The 17,500-nt window shown below is 43.3% G+C and overlaps 1 protein-coding gene across 1 annotated transcript in view; it reads right to left on the reverse strand.

The window, feature by feature from the left end:
- LOC311239679 (dynactin subunit 1-like) overlaps nucleotides 1-17,500 on the reverse strand; it is a 75,885-nt gene that overhangs the window by 11,995 nt on the left and 46,390 nt on the right. The window contains exons 15-24 of the mRNA XM_084328081.1: nucleotides 16,185-16,376; nucleotides 15,387-15,503; nucleotides 14,190-14,342; nucleotides 11,788-11,948; nucleotides 10,420-10,588; nucleotides 9,364-9,432; nucleotides 7,737-7,949; nucleotides 3,333-3,494; nucleotides 475-606; nucleotides 84-209 (exon numbers count right to left, since the gene is read on the reverse strand). Of these exons, the coding sequence (XP_084184207.1) occupies nucleotides 84-209; nucleotides 475-606; nucleotides 3,333-3,494; nucleotides 7,737-7,949; nucleotides 9,364-9,432; nucleotides 10,420-10,588; nucleotides 11,788-11,948; nucleotides 14,190-14,342; nucleotides 15,387-15,503; nucleotides 16,185-16,376 (1,494 nt within the window). The remainder of the gene's footprint in view (nucleotides 1-83; nucleotides 210-474; nucleotides 607-3,332; nucleotides 3,495-7,736; nucleotides 7,950-9,363; nucleotides 9,433-10,419; nucleotides 10,589-11,787; nucleotides 11,949-14,189; nucleotides 14,343-15,386; nucleotides 15,504-16,184; nucleotides 16,377-17,500) is intronic.

Below are 17,500 nucleotides of genomic sequence, written 5' to 3' on the forward strand. Positions count from 1 at the left end.
GAGAGATCATAATATCAATCTAGCCGTGTGTGTGTGTGTGAGAGAGAGCGCAGGTTTTCTGGGTGTGAACCAGGCTGTCTTACCTTGATCTTCAGAGACTTCTTCACCTCCTTAATGACAGTTTCTCTGTCCTCCAGCTTAGAGCCCAGACCCTCTGCATCAGTGATCTCTGCCCTCAGGGCAGCGGCACGCAGCTCCACAGGAAGAGTCTGAGAGAGAGAGAAATAAGAGAGAGAGAAATAAGAGAGAGAAATAAGGTGGGAAGACGAATTTTAAAAACCTTAAATATTGTTTCCTAGTCTTTTGCCATTTTATAAAAGTTTGTCTCAGATTGTTAAATTAAAAGTATTTCTGGGCTGAGACTGTACTTTGACTGTAAATACAAGTTGTATAAGCACCCCGCCCCAACAAGGTTGTAATGCAGTATAATTACTTCCAAGTACAAAGTAAAAATAAATAAACTGCCATAAGTACCTTGCCCTGTGGCTTCTCTGCGTCGTACTCTCCCTCCTGCATGGCGGTGGCCATCTTGTTCATGGTGGCGATGACCGAGCTGCAGGACTGACGCAGACACTCCTGGGCGTTCAGGCCTTGAGAGCCGTACACCTGAAGAGAAGGAACACAACCACATTAAACAACAGTACAGATCACCTTAATAACCTATTGGTGATGTCTCATTTTATCTTTCTTGTATTAATCTTCTTGATCTCAAGACGAGGGGTCCGGGGACCCTGAGAGAAATGGGAAGTTGTTTAATCTCAAGTTGAGCCCAATGCGACAATATAAGATTGACTAATGATTGGTTTCACTCTCTCCAATATCATCTCTCCAGCTACAGTTTAGACTGTACCTAATACCTAATGTATATCCATGTGGGGCTCCTAATGTATATCCATGTGGGGGTCCTAATGTATATCCATGTGGGGCTCCTAATGTATATCCATGTGGGGGTCCTAATGTACTGTATATAAACGTGGGGCTCCTAATGTATATCCATGTGGGGGTCCTAATGTATATGAACGTGGGGCTCCTAATGTATATCCATGTGGGGCTCCTAATGTATATGAACGTGGGGCTCCTAATGTATATCCATGTGGGGTCCTAATGTGGGGCGGCGTGGCTCAGGGGTAGAGCGGGTCGTCCAATGATCGAATGGTTGGTGGTTCGAATCCCGCTCAAGCCCATGTCCATCCCACTGCCGTTGTGTCCTTGGGCAAGACACTTAACCTACTTGCCTCGTATGAATGTGTATGCATGTGAATGAATGTTGGTGGTGGTCGGAGGGGCCGTAGGCGATGATTATTCGCCACGCTTCCGTGAGTCTGCCTCAGGGCAGCTCTGGCTGCAATTGTAGCTTACCACCACCGGTATGACTGTGTATGAACGAATAATGGACTCTGTAAGCGCTCTGGGGTCTCTGGGGTGTCACGAAGAGCGCTATATAAATCCAATCCATTATTATTATTATTAATGTATATGAACGTGGGGCTCCTAATGTATATCCATGTGGGGTCCTAATGTATATGAACGTGGGGCTCCTAATGTATATGAATGTGGGGCTCCTAATGTATATCCATGTGGGGGTCCTAATGTATATGAACGTGGGGCTCCTAATGTATATCCATGTGGGGCTCCTAATGTATATGAATGTGGGGCTCCTAATGTATATCCATGTGGGGGTCCTAATGTATATGAACGTGGGGCTCCTAATGTATATCCATGTGGGGCTCCTAATGTATATGAATGTGGGGCTCCTAATGTATATCCATGTGGGGCTCCTAATGTATATGAACGTGGGGCTCCTAATGTATATGAATGTGGGGTCCTAATGTATATCCATGTGGGGCTCCTAATGTATATGAATGTGGGGCTCCTAATGTATATTAATGTGGGGGTCCTAATGTATATCCATGTGGGGCTCCTAATGTATATGAACGTGGGGCTCCTAATGTATATCCATGTGGGGCTCCTAATGTATATGAATGTGGGGCTCCTAATGTATATCCATGTGGGGGTCCTAATGTATATGAACGTGGGGCTCCTAATGTATATCCATGTGGGGCTCCTAATGTATATGAATGTGGGGCTCCTAATGTATATCCATGTGGGGCTCCTAATGTATATGAACGTGGGGCTCCTAATGTATATGAATGTGGGGTCCTAATGTATATCCATGTGGGGCTCCTAATGTATATGAATGTGGGGTCCTAATGTATATCCATGTGGGGCTCCTAATGTATATGAATGTGGGGCTCCTAATGTATATCCATGTGGGGCTCCTAATGTATATCCATGTGGGGCTCCTAATGTATATTAATGTGGGGCTCCTAATGTATATGAATGTGGGGGTCCTAATGTATACGAATGTGGGGCTCCTAATGTATATGAATGTGGGGCTCCTAATGTATATGAATGTGGGCTCCTAATGTATATCCATGTGGGGCTCCTAATGTATATCCATGTGGGGCTCCTAATGTATATGAATGTGGGGCTCCTAATGTATATGAATGTGGGCTCTTAATGTATATCCATGTGGGGCTCCTAATGTACCCATCCCAGTTAGGACAACCGAATCCCGTCCAATCTTTCGCCGTCGACTAAAGACTCACTTCTTCAACCACTATCTGAAATGATTAATAAAAAAAAAAAAAATCTAACCCTGACTAACCTTACTGTCATGCACTTGTCCTAATAAACTAACCTACACTGTAACACGCAACACTTGATGAACATTGTTACTCAGCTGATAGAGTTGTACCCTTCTTGCTGTCTTGTCGTACAGAACTTGTAAGTCGCTTTGGATAAAAGCGTCAGCTAAATGACTAAATGTAAATGTAAATGTAATGTATATCCATGTGGGGCTCCTAATGTATATAAATGTGGGGGTCCTAATGTATATGAATGTGGGTCCTAATGTATATCCATGTGGGGGTCCTAATGTATATGAATGTGGGCTCCTAATGTATATCCATGTGGGCTCCTAATGTATATCCATGTGGGGCTCCTAATGTATATGAATGTGGGCTCCTAATGTATATCCATGTGGGGCTCCTAATGTATACGAATGTGGGGCTCCTAATGTATATGAATGTGGGGCTCCTAATGTATATGAATGTGGGCTCCTAATGTATATCCATGTGGGGCTCCTAATGTATATCCATGTGGGGCTCCTAATGTATATGAATGTGGGGCTCCTAATGTATATCCATGTGGGCTCCTAATGTATATCCATGTGGGGCTCCTAATGTATATGAATGTGGGCTCCTAATGTATATCCATGTGGGGCTCCTAATGTATATGAATGTGGGGTCCCTGCAATAGGGTGACCTCACCTGATCTACTGCCTTGAAGGTGACGTCCTCCAGTTTGAGTGCGTTGAGCCCCTCCTGCTCGGCCATGGGAGCGACCATCTGAGCCCCCGCAGCAGCCACCTCCTGGAGCACGGCGACCACCCGCGTCAGCTGGCGCCTGCACTCAGTCAGCATCTCAGCCACCTTGCCATTGGACCACAGGCGTGTCAATCAATCATTGGAATCCATATAATACATGATATACTTGCCGTGGCCCAGCCTCCTTTACGAATCTCTTCTCTACCCCATAGAAACCATTAGAATGACCAGGAAATAATGTGTTTGCTGCAGGTTTATGTCTTTATGGGCCTTTGACCCCCCCCCCCCCCTGCCATTTGACCACAAGGAGATTGACCAATCATGCACGAGATGAAATGGTGATGCAATGACTAATGAAGAGACACATGATGAAGCGTGTGCACAGAAGCCCAGAGAGTAATTTGAGACATGCGTTACTATGGTAACATAAACAATGAAATGTGTTTACTGGCAAGAATCACGTTTACTTGCGAGATAGCAGCTTAAAATTTGGTAAATGGCTGCATTTATATAGCGCTTTTATCCAAAGCACTTTACAATTTGTTCCTCACATTTTACCCATTCACTAGGGGTGGAACGGTTCACTACGGTTCGGTTCGTATCACAGTTTTGTGGTCACGGTTTTCGGTTCGGTTTGATGTACGTTGTTTTAAAAAAAATTAAATGTAACTGTTACGAAGGATCAGATTAAACCGAATATATATATTTATTGATTGATATATATTGCATAGGATTTGTATATCGTCTGATATCCCTTGTGTTCTTTGTACATATACACGGAATATCCCTTTAACCTAGTACAGACCATAATATTTTGTTCTCCTATTGGACAGCAGTCCCTTAGGCGCCACTGCCATACCCCCAGGGTCTAGTTCAAAGTCACCGACAAGGCTTGCCTGGACATGAACGGCTCTGCGCAAGAATACGAGACAGGAATAAGGCTGGTACTAGTTTGTTCGCCTAACGTATAAATATGGCGCAGGTGAATACAGAAGTAGTTCGAGTTACCCAAGTGAAGCCTCACCCCACGATACAACGTGCGGTGAAGTAGGGCCCGTTTGGCCCCAAATAGAGCATTGAGACCGCGTGCGAATTGATAACTGAAGTATCAGAGTTTAACGCTGTACCGTCGAGTTCGACCTATTCTATTAATTCAGTAATAGTCTATTTATGTATAGTGTATCGTGCGGCTACCGTTCTACAGTGACCAGCATCACCAACGTTTCCTCGTACCAGCTAGTGTGCTTATCCAGGCTGGGCAGCTTACCCTGGCGCCTTCACCCGAGGAGCCCTAGACGAGGACCGTGTGGACATGTACACTGGATAACCTACCCGACAACTACATATCCCTTTTCGGCTGGATTATATTTGCTTTGGTCCTGTAATTGATGGAGCGGAGAATCGTCTACACCCACAATTGTGTGGGATTTACCCTGTGAGGAGCATCGTCGAGCCCGCCTCTAGGACGCCCGAGGCTGGCTAGCTTTCTTCAATGCGGAGCTGCATACTGGAGAATAGCTGCTGCTTTCGTCTGCTGATCAAGGGAGTAATGTACCGTCTCCCGTAGCAGGAGCTTATTGAGTCCCCGTTGATCCAGACTTTGCTACCGACAAATCCTCTCCCCTTGCTGGCCTACAACCGGAGGGACCCTACTATTATCTCCCGCTGCCTTACTAGTGTACCATAGATATAATTCCTAAGATACAGGTGGTATTCATTATCTCCTGCGTAATATGATAATGGACTTACGTTATTGATTTACTCACGCACATTATTTCGCCTTATAAGCGCGACCCTACGTAAAGTATTGTTATATACTATCATTGCTGCTAATAAATATTATTATAACCCAGATTTGTGTGGAACCGTATCATTGTGGAGGTGTTCATATCATATACCTGTGTACTGTATGGCCAGTAGTAATGTACATAAGACAGTAGTGGTTTAATGATACCATACTTATTAATACAGTCAGGGAATTGTACCCCTCAGTTACAGTAACACTCACTAAACATGCTTCTCATTTATATAAAAAAATTAAGGTTTACAGCGGTTTGCCTTAAATAATGTTTGGCACACAAAGACCGAACTGACAGGCTACATTTGTCAAAGTATTAACCCTTTATTCGGCAATGACGTGTTCCCACGTCATTCTCCGCCATGCGTAATCTGCCAATGACGCCGTAAGGCGTCTTTGAGATCAATATTTCAAAAATCTGTGATGGCAATCATATTTTACCCACAGAGACTTGGGATCTCCTGTTGATCTCCTCTCAACTCTCCAACGGTTCAAGAGCGCCATCTGGTGGCCGATCGGCGGATCGCCCAAACAGGAAGTGACGCGCCGGAAGTGGTGCTCATCCATATTCGGTCCGGGCACTCGCTATCGTTAGCGGGACTCTAGCTCAACACACTGGACAGCGATCAGTTACCAATAACTCGATAAACAACATGATTTGGACGTATATACTATTATACAACCTGGAAATGGATCGCATATATCAACATCCCATAATCGAGAACTTTCTGCTCCACGCTGACCACCCAACGGTCAGAGGAAGATGCGGTAAGTTTCAGCGTGTTTGAATATTATGATCCATATAAACTGCTGTGATCTATGTATCGCCCATACTAAATAAATGATTTAACGTCGGCAACGGACTTATAAACCCCCCCCCCCCCTCCGGTCACCAGCAGATGATGAGGCAGGACGTTTAGGACCTTGTACAATTGAAAGTTTTAATATGACGTCAATCGGTATCAAACTACATTTGATGATGTAATATATGTATTTATAGCTATAACTCGCGTTCTGCAGAATGCTGCAGAAAACGATAAAAACATATTTATACTTTAGACCGTATTTTAGTATGAATATGTGAATGAAAAAGTAGAACGTTGCTACATCCTAAACGATAGATACTTGACGTTGAATGGGCCATAGTAATGTCAATTTAGCAATACAATTTAAAAAGTTATAGCCCTGCAAAGAAGGGGAACTTCTCCATAGACTTACAGTGGTGGCAGAGAGGGGTATAAGATCAGAATAATCCCTGGCAGATAAAGGGTTAACTTAGTGCAAACAAACAAAATAATTAAACCTTTCTATTTTTGTGGCCACATTATAGACAAAGGCCATCAACATAAAGTATGCATATGCTCAACCAGCACTAGACTTTCCTTTATTTAAAATGAACACAAAAAAACAATGTCAACAATGTTTAAATTCCCTGATTGTCAGTTTTTTTTTTTTTTTTTTTTTTTTTTTCCCCCTCCATTTTCCTCCGATTTTCTCCCATCCCAATGTTAGTCGTTATGCCAATTCCCAATCCCCTTCCTGGTCGCTGCGCACTTACCGCCCACAGTCGGTCTGGGAGAGTGGAGGCTACCACGTGCTTCCTCCGACACACGTCCAGCCAATCAACCGCTTCTTTTCACCTGGCAGCGCGGATATTCTCTGAGAGGGCGTAGCGTGTGGAAGGATACTATCCCACTCAGGTCCTATCCGCGATTAGCAGGCGCCCCGACCGAACTGTAGGAGTCGCTGTTTACAACGACCCGGACCCACCCCGCCAGCTTCTCCCACCCTCTAATACTGCCAATTGTATTAGTGTGAACGGCCAGCCAAGCTGGTGACAACCCCGGAGCTGTGAGCTGGATTCGAACAGGCGAATCCTAGCGTCTCCGGGGTTGGTGACGAACGCAATCTCCGCTACGCCACCTAACCGCCTGATTGTCAGTTCTTAATGGAAAGATTTGTTTTCTGCTTGAAATTAAAGTGCAGTATTTGAAATGAAAGGAATATGGCTGGATTTCTTATCAAAAGGAAAAGTGTCACTGTTATTTAAAATAAATAAATAAACAAACAAATTAGAAGGCCATCAATATAAAATGCAGCATAAATCAAACTAACACACACTGTTTCAAAACAACACTGCTCTGTTCATTCTAATTTTAAAATACATACATTGTCCGTCTACATTTATTTAGACTAACATTATTTAAATATTGAGTGCAACACAGTAATTATTGTGAAACTGTGGTGGATTAATGTAATTCGGTGAGTTGGAACGTCTATGGGTTGGGGGTCCGCACTGACTATTTAGCATGTGGGACCTTCTCGACTAAACACACCGACGGCAGAGGCAACCATGCAAGGTGCCAACCAGCACATCGGGAGCAATTAGGGGTTAAGTGTCTTGCTCAAGGACACTTCGGCACTCTGCCCGGGAGTTGAACCGGGAACCTCCGGATTACCAGACGACTGCTCTACCCCCCCCCCCCCCCTTAGCGCCAGGGTCCACCATAGGTGTGTATGTTAAGGTGTGCGTGCGGCACGGTTCGTACCGGTGGTTTGAAGGTCAGCGCGGCAGGTACCCCCGGCACGTCTGTCCCCGGCATGCGGCGGCGGACCTTCTTGCAGAACTGTCTGATGTCGGAGCAGGATGTGTCCAGGTCCTTCAGGAGGATGGAGAGGGTGGAGCTCTCCTGACCCACGGACAGGAAGGCCCGCAGTCGGGCCACCTCGGCCCCCATGCAGTCCAGGGCGCTCTGGGTGAACTGAGGGGAGAGGCGGAGGGGTGGGAAGGAACATGAGTTTGGTGTGAGTTTATCCAGTCCACTGTTGGCGGAGCCTGAAGTGTGGCCAGCAGTAGTAACTCCTTCACCAGCTATCCCCACTCAACTTTAACCCTCACATCAGACACAAACTAATAAAAGTAAACAAAATGCAGTATCAGAAGGGCCTCTTTTGCCTAGAGGTCGCTGTTTGACGGCATTACAGATTCTACCTTTAAGTAAAATTTGAAATACGCTGACAGAGTAGTAGCTGATAAACTGAGGAAGCTCAGTACCTTGATGTAGTCTCCCAGCTGCACAGTGCAGTCCTCTCTGTGTGTGTGTTTATTTTATAATATATAGTTTAGTAATATATATATTAATAAACTAAACTGAGGAAGCTTAGCGTACCTTGATCCTGTGTGTGTGTTTATATTATATATATATATATTAAGGCTGTCAAAGTTAACGCGGTATTAATGCGTTATCGCCCGATTCTATTAACGCCACTATTTTTTCTCACAATTATTTTTTTTACTAGACTTCACTCAGGTGTATTATTGATGCTCTCATTGATACTATGTTTGTTTCTGAAGTGTGTGTGTGTGTGTGTGTGTGTGTGTGTGTGTGTGTGCTCACTCCCTCTCCCCATGTTCTGTGTGTGTTTTCTGACATGAAGATGGAACACATTTTTGTTGTTAATATTATTTATATTACTGGTAGTTCATACAAGACATTATCATCCTCTAATGTCTAAACCAATCTGCACGCTAACATAGGCCTGGGTTGTTTTTATTTCTGTTAGCTCCGCGGATATAAGAAAGAGGTCATTAAAGCTGAGTCAATGTTGATGGTTGTTGTTGTTTGTTGAGTGAAGGCACATCCGTCTTTGAGAGAGAGGAGCAGGGTTGAGAGGTGAGAGAGAGATAGAGGGGAGAGGCGTCGTATATTAAATATGGATCAGTGTGTAATATGGTTTTGTCTTGAACATTTGTATTTCACAGGAGAGAAACTGTATTCAAAGATCAAAGAAAGCTATTAAAATAGTCTTTGAATCTAAATATACTTTCTTTGTGTTGATTCTACATTAATTCCATGATTTTACTCAAGTAAATATCTGTTACAAGTTTCGGTCTTAAGTAGACAAATTAAATTGAAATACGGTATGCAATTTTGTATCTAGATTAATCTAGATTAATTACAGAAAATTGTGAGATTAATTAGTAAAAAAAACGATCTATTGACAGCACTAATATATATATATATTAATAAACTAAACTGAGGAAGCTTAGCGTACCTTGGTCCTCTGTGTGTGTGTTTATTTTTATAATATATAGTCTAGTAATATATATATATATATATATATATATATATATATATATATATATTAATAAACTAAACTGAGGAAGCTCAGTACCTTGATGTGGTCTCCCAGCTGCACGGTGCAGTTCTCCGTGTGCTCCGACAGGTGAATGGTATATAGGTGCTGGAAGACAAGGACAACAATGAATTACAGGCAGGGCTTGAAATTAAAGGGTATCCCAATTTACCAGGGATGATAATAATGTGTGTCTGGGACGGCACAAAACATATTTAGGGACAGTCCCTAGATAGGAGATTGAAGAATTCATATACAACCAAATATTTTTGGATTTGAGACAGTTCTTCAGTTCGGGACAAATAAAACTGTAGTTTGGGATGGCTGTGGGGGAATTTATTTTTTGTAAACCCTGGTTACAGATGAGATTAACCTTTGTAATCGATCAAGTAAACATCATGCCTTTAGATTGTATTCTCAAAGTTGGAGAATGTGGTTTGTGAATGCGTGTCTGTGGCTCTCTATATATTCTGTACTTATATAGCACATTGTTTGCTTAACATAAAAAATAACAGTGAATTAAGAAGAGAAGTAAAAGATGAGCTCCAAAAGGTATTCCAAAGCCTGGTGGAACTGCAAAATTGGCCCTACTTGAGGATCTGAGGTTCAGAACTAAATGTGCTAAATATGATCTGATCAATATGATACATTCTAAAACTAACAGACAGCCAGAGTAGTGAGGTTAAGATGAGGTTAAAATGGAAGTATTGTGGTTCCATCTAGTGGTCGAACAATGCTAGGGCAAAAACTGGTATTGTTTATGTAGAAGTACAGTATATGGAGAGATCACAAGGAATCCATTGATACCTGGCTAGGTTACTTGCAAAGGGGATTAATAGGACACCAAACTTCTTATATCTTATCTTATATCCAAAGGTTAGCAATAAGTTGTCAGGTTAAATTTAAGATACGGCCACGTTTATTTAGGCTAATATTAGCAAGTGCAAACGTAGCCGTCATCAACCAGCTAAGCTAGCTAGCTAATACAGCTATTAGTGTGTATCCTTTGTTATTATTCAATTGTTGTATTTTAATGTTGCAATTTGTTGTATAATATATATATACAGTATATAATATGCTTATTTTTTCTTTTACCTGGTAGTACTTGATGGCCTTGGTCAGGGGCTCCACCTGGACGGTCTCGTCCAGCTGGTCTTTGTGAAGCAGGTCGATGAAGTAATCCAGAGAGCGCTCGTGGACACTCATCTCTGAGTACAGAGTTCCCATCCGCTTGTACACCGCCACACTACAGCTGTTCAGAGCCCTGGGAGAGAAGAGGGGATGCATAAATAAGACCTTAATTGTGTCATTGTCGTTGACATCCCATTTCTATTCAGTCTCATGGACTTGAATGCTGCCCTCCCAAACGACACTTATCTAAAACACCAGAAAGCATGCAGTGAAGATGTTCACACTTTATGGCAGCAGTTAGATCTGCAAGCAAACCTTCTCATGCATGACACTGCTGAAAAATCAGACAAGATCAAGATGAACATTTGCATCAGCCCCTGGGACATGCACACCAGACAGGTGGTGAAGAAGGCACAGAAAACACCTGTAGTGTAGTTCCTTACTGTTCTACCTACTAACAATAGAGTCTAAGGTTACTGTGGCTGTTACACGAGTGCTGTAGTGTAGTTCCTTACTGTTCTACCTACTAACAATAGAGTCTAAGCTTACTGTGGCTGTTACACGAGTGCTATAGTGTAGTTCCTTACTGTTCTACCTACTAACAATAGAGTCTAAGGTTACTGTGGCTGTTACACGAGTGCTGTAGTGTAGTTCCTTACTGTTCTACCTACTAACAATAGAGTATAAGGTTACTGTGGTCTTTAATACACGAGTGTTGTAGTGTAGTTCCTTACCGTTCTACCTACTAACAATAGAGTCTAAGGTTACTGTGGTCTTTAATACAAGAGTGCAGTAGTGCAGTTCATTACTGTTCTACCTACTAACAATAGAGTCTAAGGTTACTGTGGTCTTTAATACAAGAGTGCAGTAGTGCAGTTCCTTACCGTTCTACCTACTAACAATAGAGTCTAAGGTTACTGTGGTCTTTAATACAAGAGTGCAGTAGTGCAGTTCCTTACCGTTCTACCTACTAACAATAGTCTAAGGTTACTGTGGTCTTTAATACAAGAGTGCAGTAGTGCAGTTCCTTACCGTTCTACCTACTAACAATAGAGTCTAAGGTTACTGTGGTCTTTAATACAAGAGTGCAGTAGTGCAGTTCCTTACTGTTCTACCTACTAACAATAGAGTCTAAGGTTACTGTGGTCTTTAATACAAGAGTGCAGTAGTGCAGTTCCTTACCGTTCTACCTACTAACAATAGAGTCTAAGGTTACTGTGGTCTTTAATACAAGAGTGCAGTAGTGCAGTTCCTTACTGTTCTACCTACTAACAATAGAGTCTAAGGTTACTGTGGTCTTTAATACAAGAGTGCAGTAGTGCAGTTCCTTACTGTTCGTATTTGTGCAGGGTGGCTTGCAGCAGGGCGAGGGAGTAGACCAGACCGGAGGCGAAGCTGAGCTGTTCTCCTGGAGGCCCCCTCATCCCGGTCCTCTCCACCGGGTTCCCAGTCAGGTCAAACTTCTCCTGGGCCTGCTTACTGATCAGGTCAGCCTGGAGAGACAGACAGGCGGACACATTGGTAGCGACTGATCGGGTATGCGTCATAGAAGTCGTTCAAGTCGAGCTTCTTTGAGGTTGAAGAGATGCACACAAACACAAGCACAAAACACACCAAGGTTATTAAAGTTAACTCAAACTAACATGAAAATTTAAAACTAGATGTGAAAAAAAAACATTTTAGTGAAAGAAAGCTAAACTGAAATGTTAGTGTAATTACAAAATAAATTAAAAGAACATGGTTTTAATCTCGGCCAATTTGGTCAAATTCAAGCAGGAGGAGGCATTGGTGCATAATATTTATCGAGACCACTAGGCCATATTGCGATTTCAATTACATTTAGATTATCCCCAATTGTCAGAAAATAAGGTAGCCCCCCCCCACACCCTACAGCAATCAACAGGTGATTGTAATCAAATAGCAAGTGATAATCTGCTACATCCCTTGAATGGAAACATGGCCAGTGAGCCACACTGTATGAGAACAAGATTCAAGAGGTTTATTTATCACATACATACCAGGGCATACAGTGAAATGCAGGTGGCCATGCCCGCTTTGATTGTGCAAGAATAGTAAATAAGATAAGTAAAAGATATTAAATAGACATGATAAAATAGACATGTTAAAAGTCCTGAGATAAATGCAATACAATGTTAGATACGAATTAAAAGGCACTGGGTCCCATGTACACTACTATACAATATACAGTTTTACTCTATATCCCTATGCTATACTTGCCATTACTAACTATACTATACACGAACCACAACAGTTCTTTCTATAAAGTGACTTTTTTTCTTCTTCATTTAAAGTGACCTTTTCTTGTGTGTTTAAAGTGACCTGTGGTGTGTTTGTGTGTGAGCGAGTGCAGAATGTGTGTTGTGTGTGTGTGTGTGTGTGTGTGTGTGTGTGTGTGTATGTGTGTGTTCATGTGTGCTTGTGTGTGGAGAGATCCGTGTTCAATGCTCTGATGGCCTGAGGGAAGAAGCTGATCCTTAGGGGCCTTTCTCACTCATTATATTCGTTTCCATTCCATTCCGTTCTAGCCCGTTCCGAGATCTAATGCAAACTTCCCCCCTCCCTCTCCCCCCTCTAGTTTGTGTACACACTGCAGTCTTGGTTCGCTCCGGTTCTGTTTACGGTTTGCCTTTTGAGCGTTTACGCTTGCCGTAGGCGATGATGTCACGTTCGAAAATGTAAACAGGAAGTGTCTTAACACGACGGCGGAGACTGGATGCTGATATAAAATGAACAAATAACCAATAAATATGAAGTTATATTTGAACCTCTGTTGTCAAGCCTTGTCAATATAACCCACCCCATTTTATCACGAATGGATGGTGTTGTAGAGTCCGCTTTTGAGCGTTTTGCAGGCTTAACGATAACGCTAAGCTAGCGGCTAACGCTAGTTAGCTTAGCCTTTTACTAGTAACATTGCTGCATCGATTATATTGAATGTCATTGATCTACTGGTCGACCACGGCCGACTGGTTGGGCACCACTGGTCTAATAGAAATAAATGCATTCGAACAAGAAAGTATAGTATACAGCAATGGTTTAACGCTAAGCTAACGGCTAACGCTAGTTAGCTTAGCCTGTCTAGCAGCTAACATTATCCCATCGCTCGTGGCAATTATATTACATGTCATTGATCTACTGGTCGACCACGGCCGACTGGTTGGGCACCACTGGTCTAATAGAAATAAATGCATTCAAACAAGAAACTAATGTATAGAAATAGCATGGCAAACAAAAATTGCCAGGCCTAATGCGAGCCAGAAGTGCTGTGCTTTGTAACGTGGCTTCATGTTTTCATCCACTGAGCTGTGAGGTTCCACATGCTTGTTTTTGGTTGAGGTCTGAACTCTCAAATTGCCCATAAATATCGTTTTTGTGGGTATTGTCCAGTGTGGTTTTATCTGCCCAAAATTCAAGCAAGCATGACAGTAACGACGTTGTGAGTGTCACGCCCCCCGCTCCCACTGGCCCGATTCCGAAAGCACCTAATCCAACTGTCCCAGGTTCAGCGGGGGGTAAAACGAATCAGCGCCGGTTCGATCCGAAAAAAGGGTGTGTCCGTCTGAGTGAGAACACTCCTCCCCCGTTCCCGGGAGCAGTGATTCGATCCCAATAGGTAAGTGAGAAAGGCCCCTTAGTCTCTCTGGCTGGAACACTATGAACAGCGGTCCTGAAGGACCAGGGGGCCTGGATCACCACCCAACACAGCTGCATACCTTGCAGATGAGCCTGGGGATGAGGAGCAGCACCAGGATGCAGTCGTGGTCTCCTCCGTGGCGGAGGAAGGAGTCAGGCATGAAGGAGGTGAGGAGAGAGACCTGTCTGTTGGCCTGGGCCACCTCCATCTTCCGCAGCTCCATCTCAATGGCCTGGACACACCACACACAGATCGTTAGTCTGTAACCAAGCAAACGCTTAGGTATGGAAAATAACATGTTTAATACTGTATATTACCAATTCATCCTGATCGATCGGCTGCCACTCGTTATCGGCAGATATTTAGTATAAATATGATTTTGGGGGGAATTTCGATAATCCTTCCTAGTGGTCGATTGCAAATACCAAGCGATGAGGCGAAAACCGTGAGCCGATTCTCAGCAGAGTCGGTGTCATCGTCACATGCTAACCTAAAACATGTCAGCGGTGTGGAACTAGAACCAAGTGTCTGAGAAAGATGTAACGAATGCCATCTGCAATGTAAACTGAACTATAATACTGCTATAACAAAAAATACATCGGGCCATCCCTATAATTATAATGTTGGTCTGTAGTGGTTGACCGATATGGGTGTTTCAATGGCCGATACCGATATTTAGAGTGCAGGGTGGCCGATGGCCAATATGATTTAATTCTTATTTTTTTGCATTTGATAAAAATACTACAATTTCATAATAACAAAATTAGACACAACATTTCTAAACTTAAGTTCACTAATGTTAACTACATTAGCTAGCAAGGTTTGCACCTAGCTAACATTAGCTTAAATCTAGCCTGAGAAAACATTGCAAATCTTTAGATATAAAATATTGCAGTGTTTTTTTCCCTTTCAAAATATTGGTGATATTGGTGACAATCAGCTGACTGAGGCTCACTATAATGCACTCCACAGTGCATACAAAGTAGATTTCAGTGAGCTTCTGTCAGCTTGTACAGACCCCACAGTGTATCGACCCACTGATGTTGTATTGGTCCGTGGCCAACTATCCGGAGCGTATGAGGAGCAGCATGGATTGACTCTACCGATCAAAAATCTGAAATAGTTTTATTACCAGATATTTAGAGCTTGGTATTGATAGAATAACTGTTCGGAACCAGACTCATTAAGAGGAATAGGAGTTGGTGAAGGACTGGATCATCCCACAGCCTCTCCCCTACCTTGGCGTAGGCCTTGGTCTCAGGTGCCTCTCCCCTACCTTGGCGTAGGCCTTGGTCTCAGCAAACTTGATCTTGAAGTCAAAGAGTTCGGCAGGAGGCTGCTGCAGCTGTTCAGCGTTTGCATTCTGCTGGTTGGTCAGCTCTCTGTTGGTGTCCTAGTGGGGGACACACACACCACACACACACACACACACACACACACACACACACAGCAGTTACTTGTATTTGCCGATATTCTTCTTACTAAAAATGCCTTCCCATGCATGAAAAAGCACCAAACGTTGCACATCTTCCTCTTTGCCTAGCTCATGGCTGCAAGGCAGCTATAATTAAGAGTAGTTTTTGTACATAGGATTCCTACATGGCTATAGGCCTGGACAATATTGGGACATATCTTAATATTTTTTTAAGATATCTTTTGGTAGCGAATTTTTTAAGTGCATTTTATTGACAGGACAGTTCAGAAATTGGGAGAGAGAGAGATGGGGAGGACATGCAACACATGTCCTGGGCCGTATTCGAACCCAGGACGTTGCGATTACGCTACAAGCGTATAATACGTGGTGTGTGGTGGCGCCCCGAATATTGGAAACATTTGATAGATTCTTTGTGTTTTGTTATTTGATGATTTTGTTATTTATATGTATTGCGCTGTGAGGAAAACAAATGTGCGTGTCTGAATGTCTGTATTCTCTTGTGTCTGAACGTGTGGGATGTGATCCGTGTGTGTAGTGTGTTTATCTGTGACTGTGAGTCGACAAGTGCCTGTGTGTGTGTCCATGTGAATGCAAATGTGGTCCGTCTGCATGTGTGTGTTTGTTAGTTTTCCCCCCCACCTGCAGCCTGGCCGTGAGCTCCCTGTACTTGTTGATGGTCTGCTGGTAGTCGGCCAGAGTCTCCTGGGAGGCCTCCACCTTCTTCTGGGCCTCTCGGACCTTGGCCCCACCCAGATCCAGCTGCTCCCGCAGCTCCATCTCCGTCTCCCTGCCGTTCTCCTGCAGCTCGTCGTTCATCTCGTTGATGGCCTCCTGGTAAGGGAGGAGAGAGAACCAGGGGTCAGGGGTCGTTATTTGTTTACTACTAATAGGGATGAACTGGCTACACCAGGGAGCATCAAACTCAATTAAGGGGGCCGTAATGAAAGATATGGATGACATTGCGGGCCGGACACATAATACCTTAAAAAAGTGCATTTTCTTGAAGCTTAATTGGACAGTGTGAAAAACCCAGTATGAAAAACCTGATGTAGGTGCAGATACTGCCCTGTGCATTAGCTTGACTTGTCTTTTCACCTGACAGCGAGGAGTTTCACTGGGAGAGGGAAACGCATGCGGAGGTTCACACTATTTCACCCAGATCCCCTCCCTGCTGAACAGGCGCCCAGACCGACCAGGACTCGTACCCCACCAGCTTTCCACCTGCGAACACGCACCATTGTATTCGTAGGGATGACTGAACAAGCCAGAGGTGCCACCGACACCGGGATTTGAACCCCGGGTCTATGTGGTGGTAGGCGTGTGCTTAGACCTCTACATTACCCAGATGCACCATATTGGGACACTCAATGAAAAGGAAAGAGCTTCAGAGAATCTATGAAGGTACAGTAGATACAGGTGCATCTCAATACCTTTAAATATTGGTTGCCTCCATGCCACGCCGCATTGATTCAACTATTTCCAATCCATAACACGGGCATGAAATGGATGTTGTTTTGTAGAGTCGGTTTCCTTTACCAGGTAAAAACATTTGTCAAAATACTGGGAAATGTTTACGCTCCAACTGTCAGTATGGCAATATTACTGGTAAACTGCACCACTAGCCTACTTTCTGCCTCCAGTCCTTCTCACATTTAGTCATTTTCATCCAAAGCAAATTACACATCATGTACAACAAGTCAGCAGGAGGGGTACATCTTTACACTAGACATATTAGCATAGTAGGTAGTAGTATAGGTATAGTACATAGTAGATAGTATAGATATAGTACATAATAGAGCTGTGAATCTTCACTGGCCTCACTATTAGATTAGATTACAATTCAGCTGTCCACGATTCGATTCTACGATGCAGCTCAATAATACATCCTCTTTATAATCTATATTACTGCACATGGCTACTTTTTTCATCAATTAATACAAGCAGTCAGATAAATT

The sequence above is a fragment of the Notolepis coatsorum genome, assembly GCF_963971535.1.
Source record: "Notolepis coatsorum genome assembly, chromosome: 13".
In the NCBI taxonomy this organism is placed as follows: Eukaryota; Metazoa; Chordata; class Actinopteri; order Aulopiformes; family Paralepididae; genus Notolepis; species Notolepis coatsorum.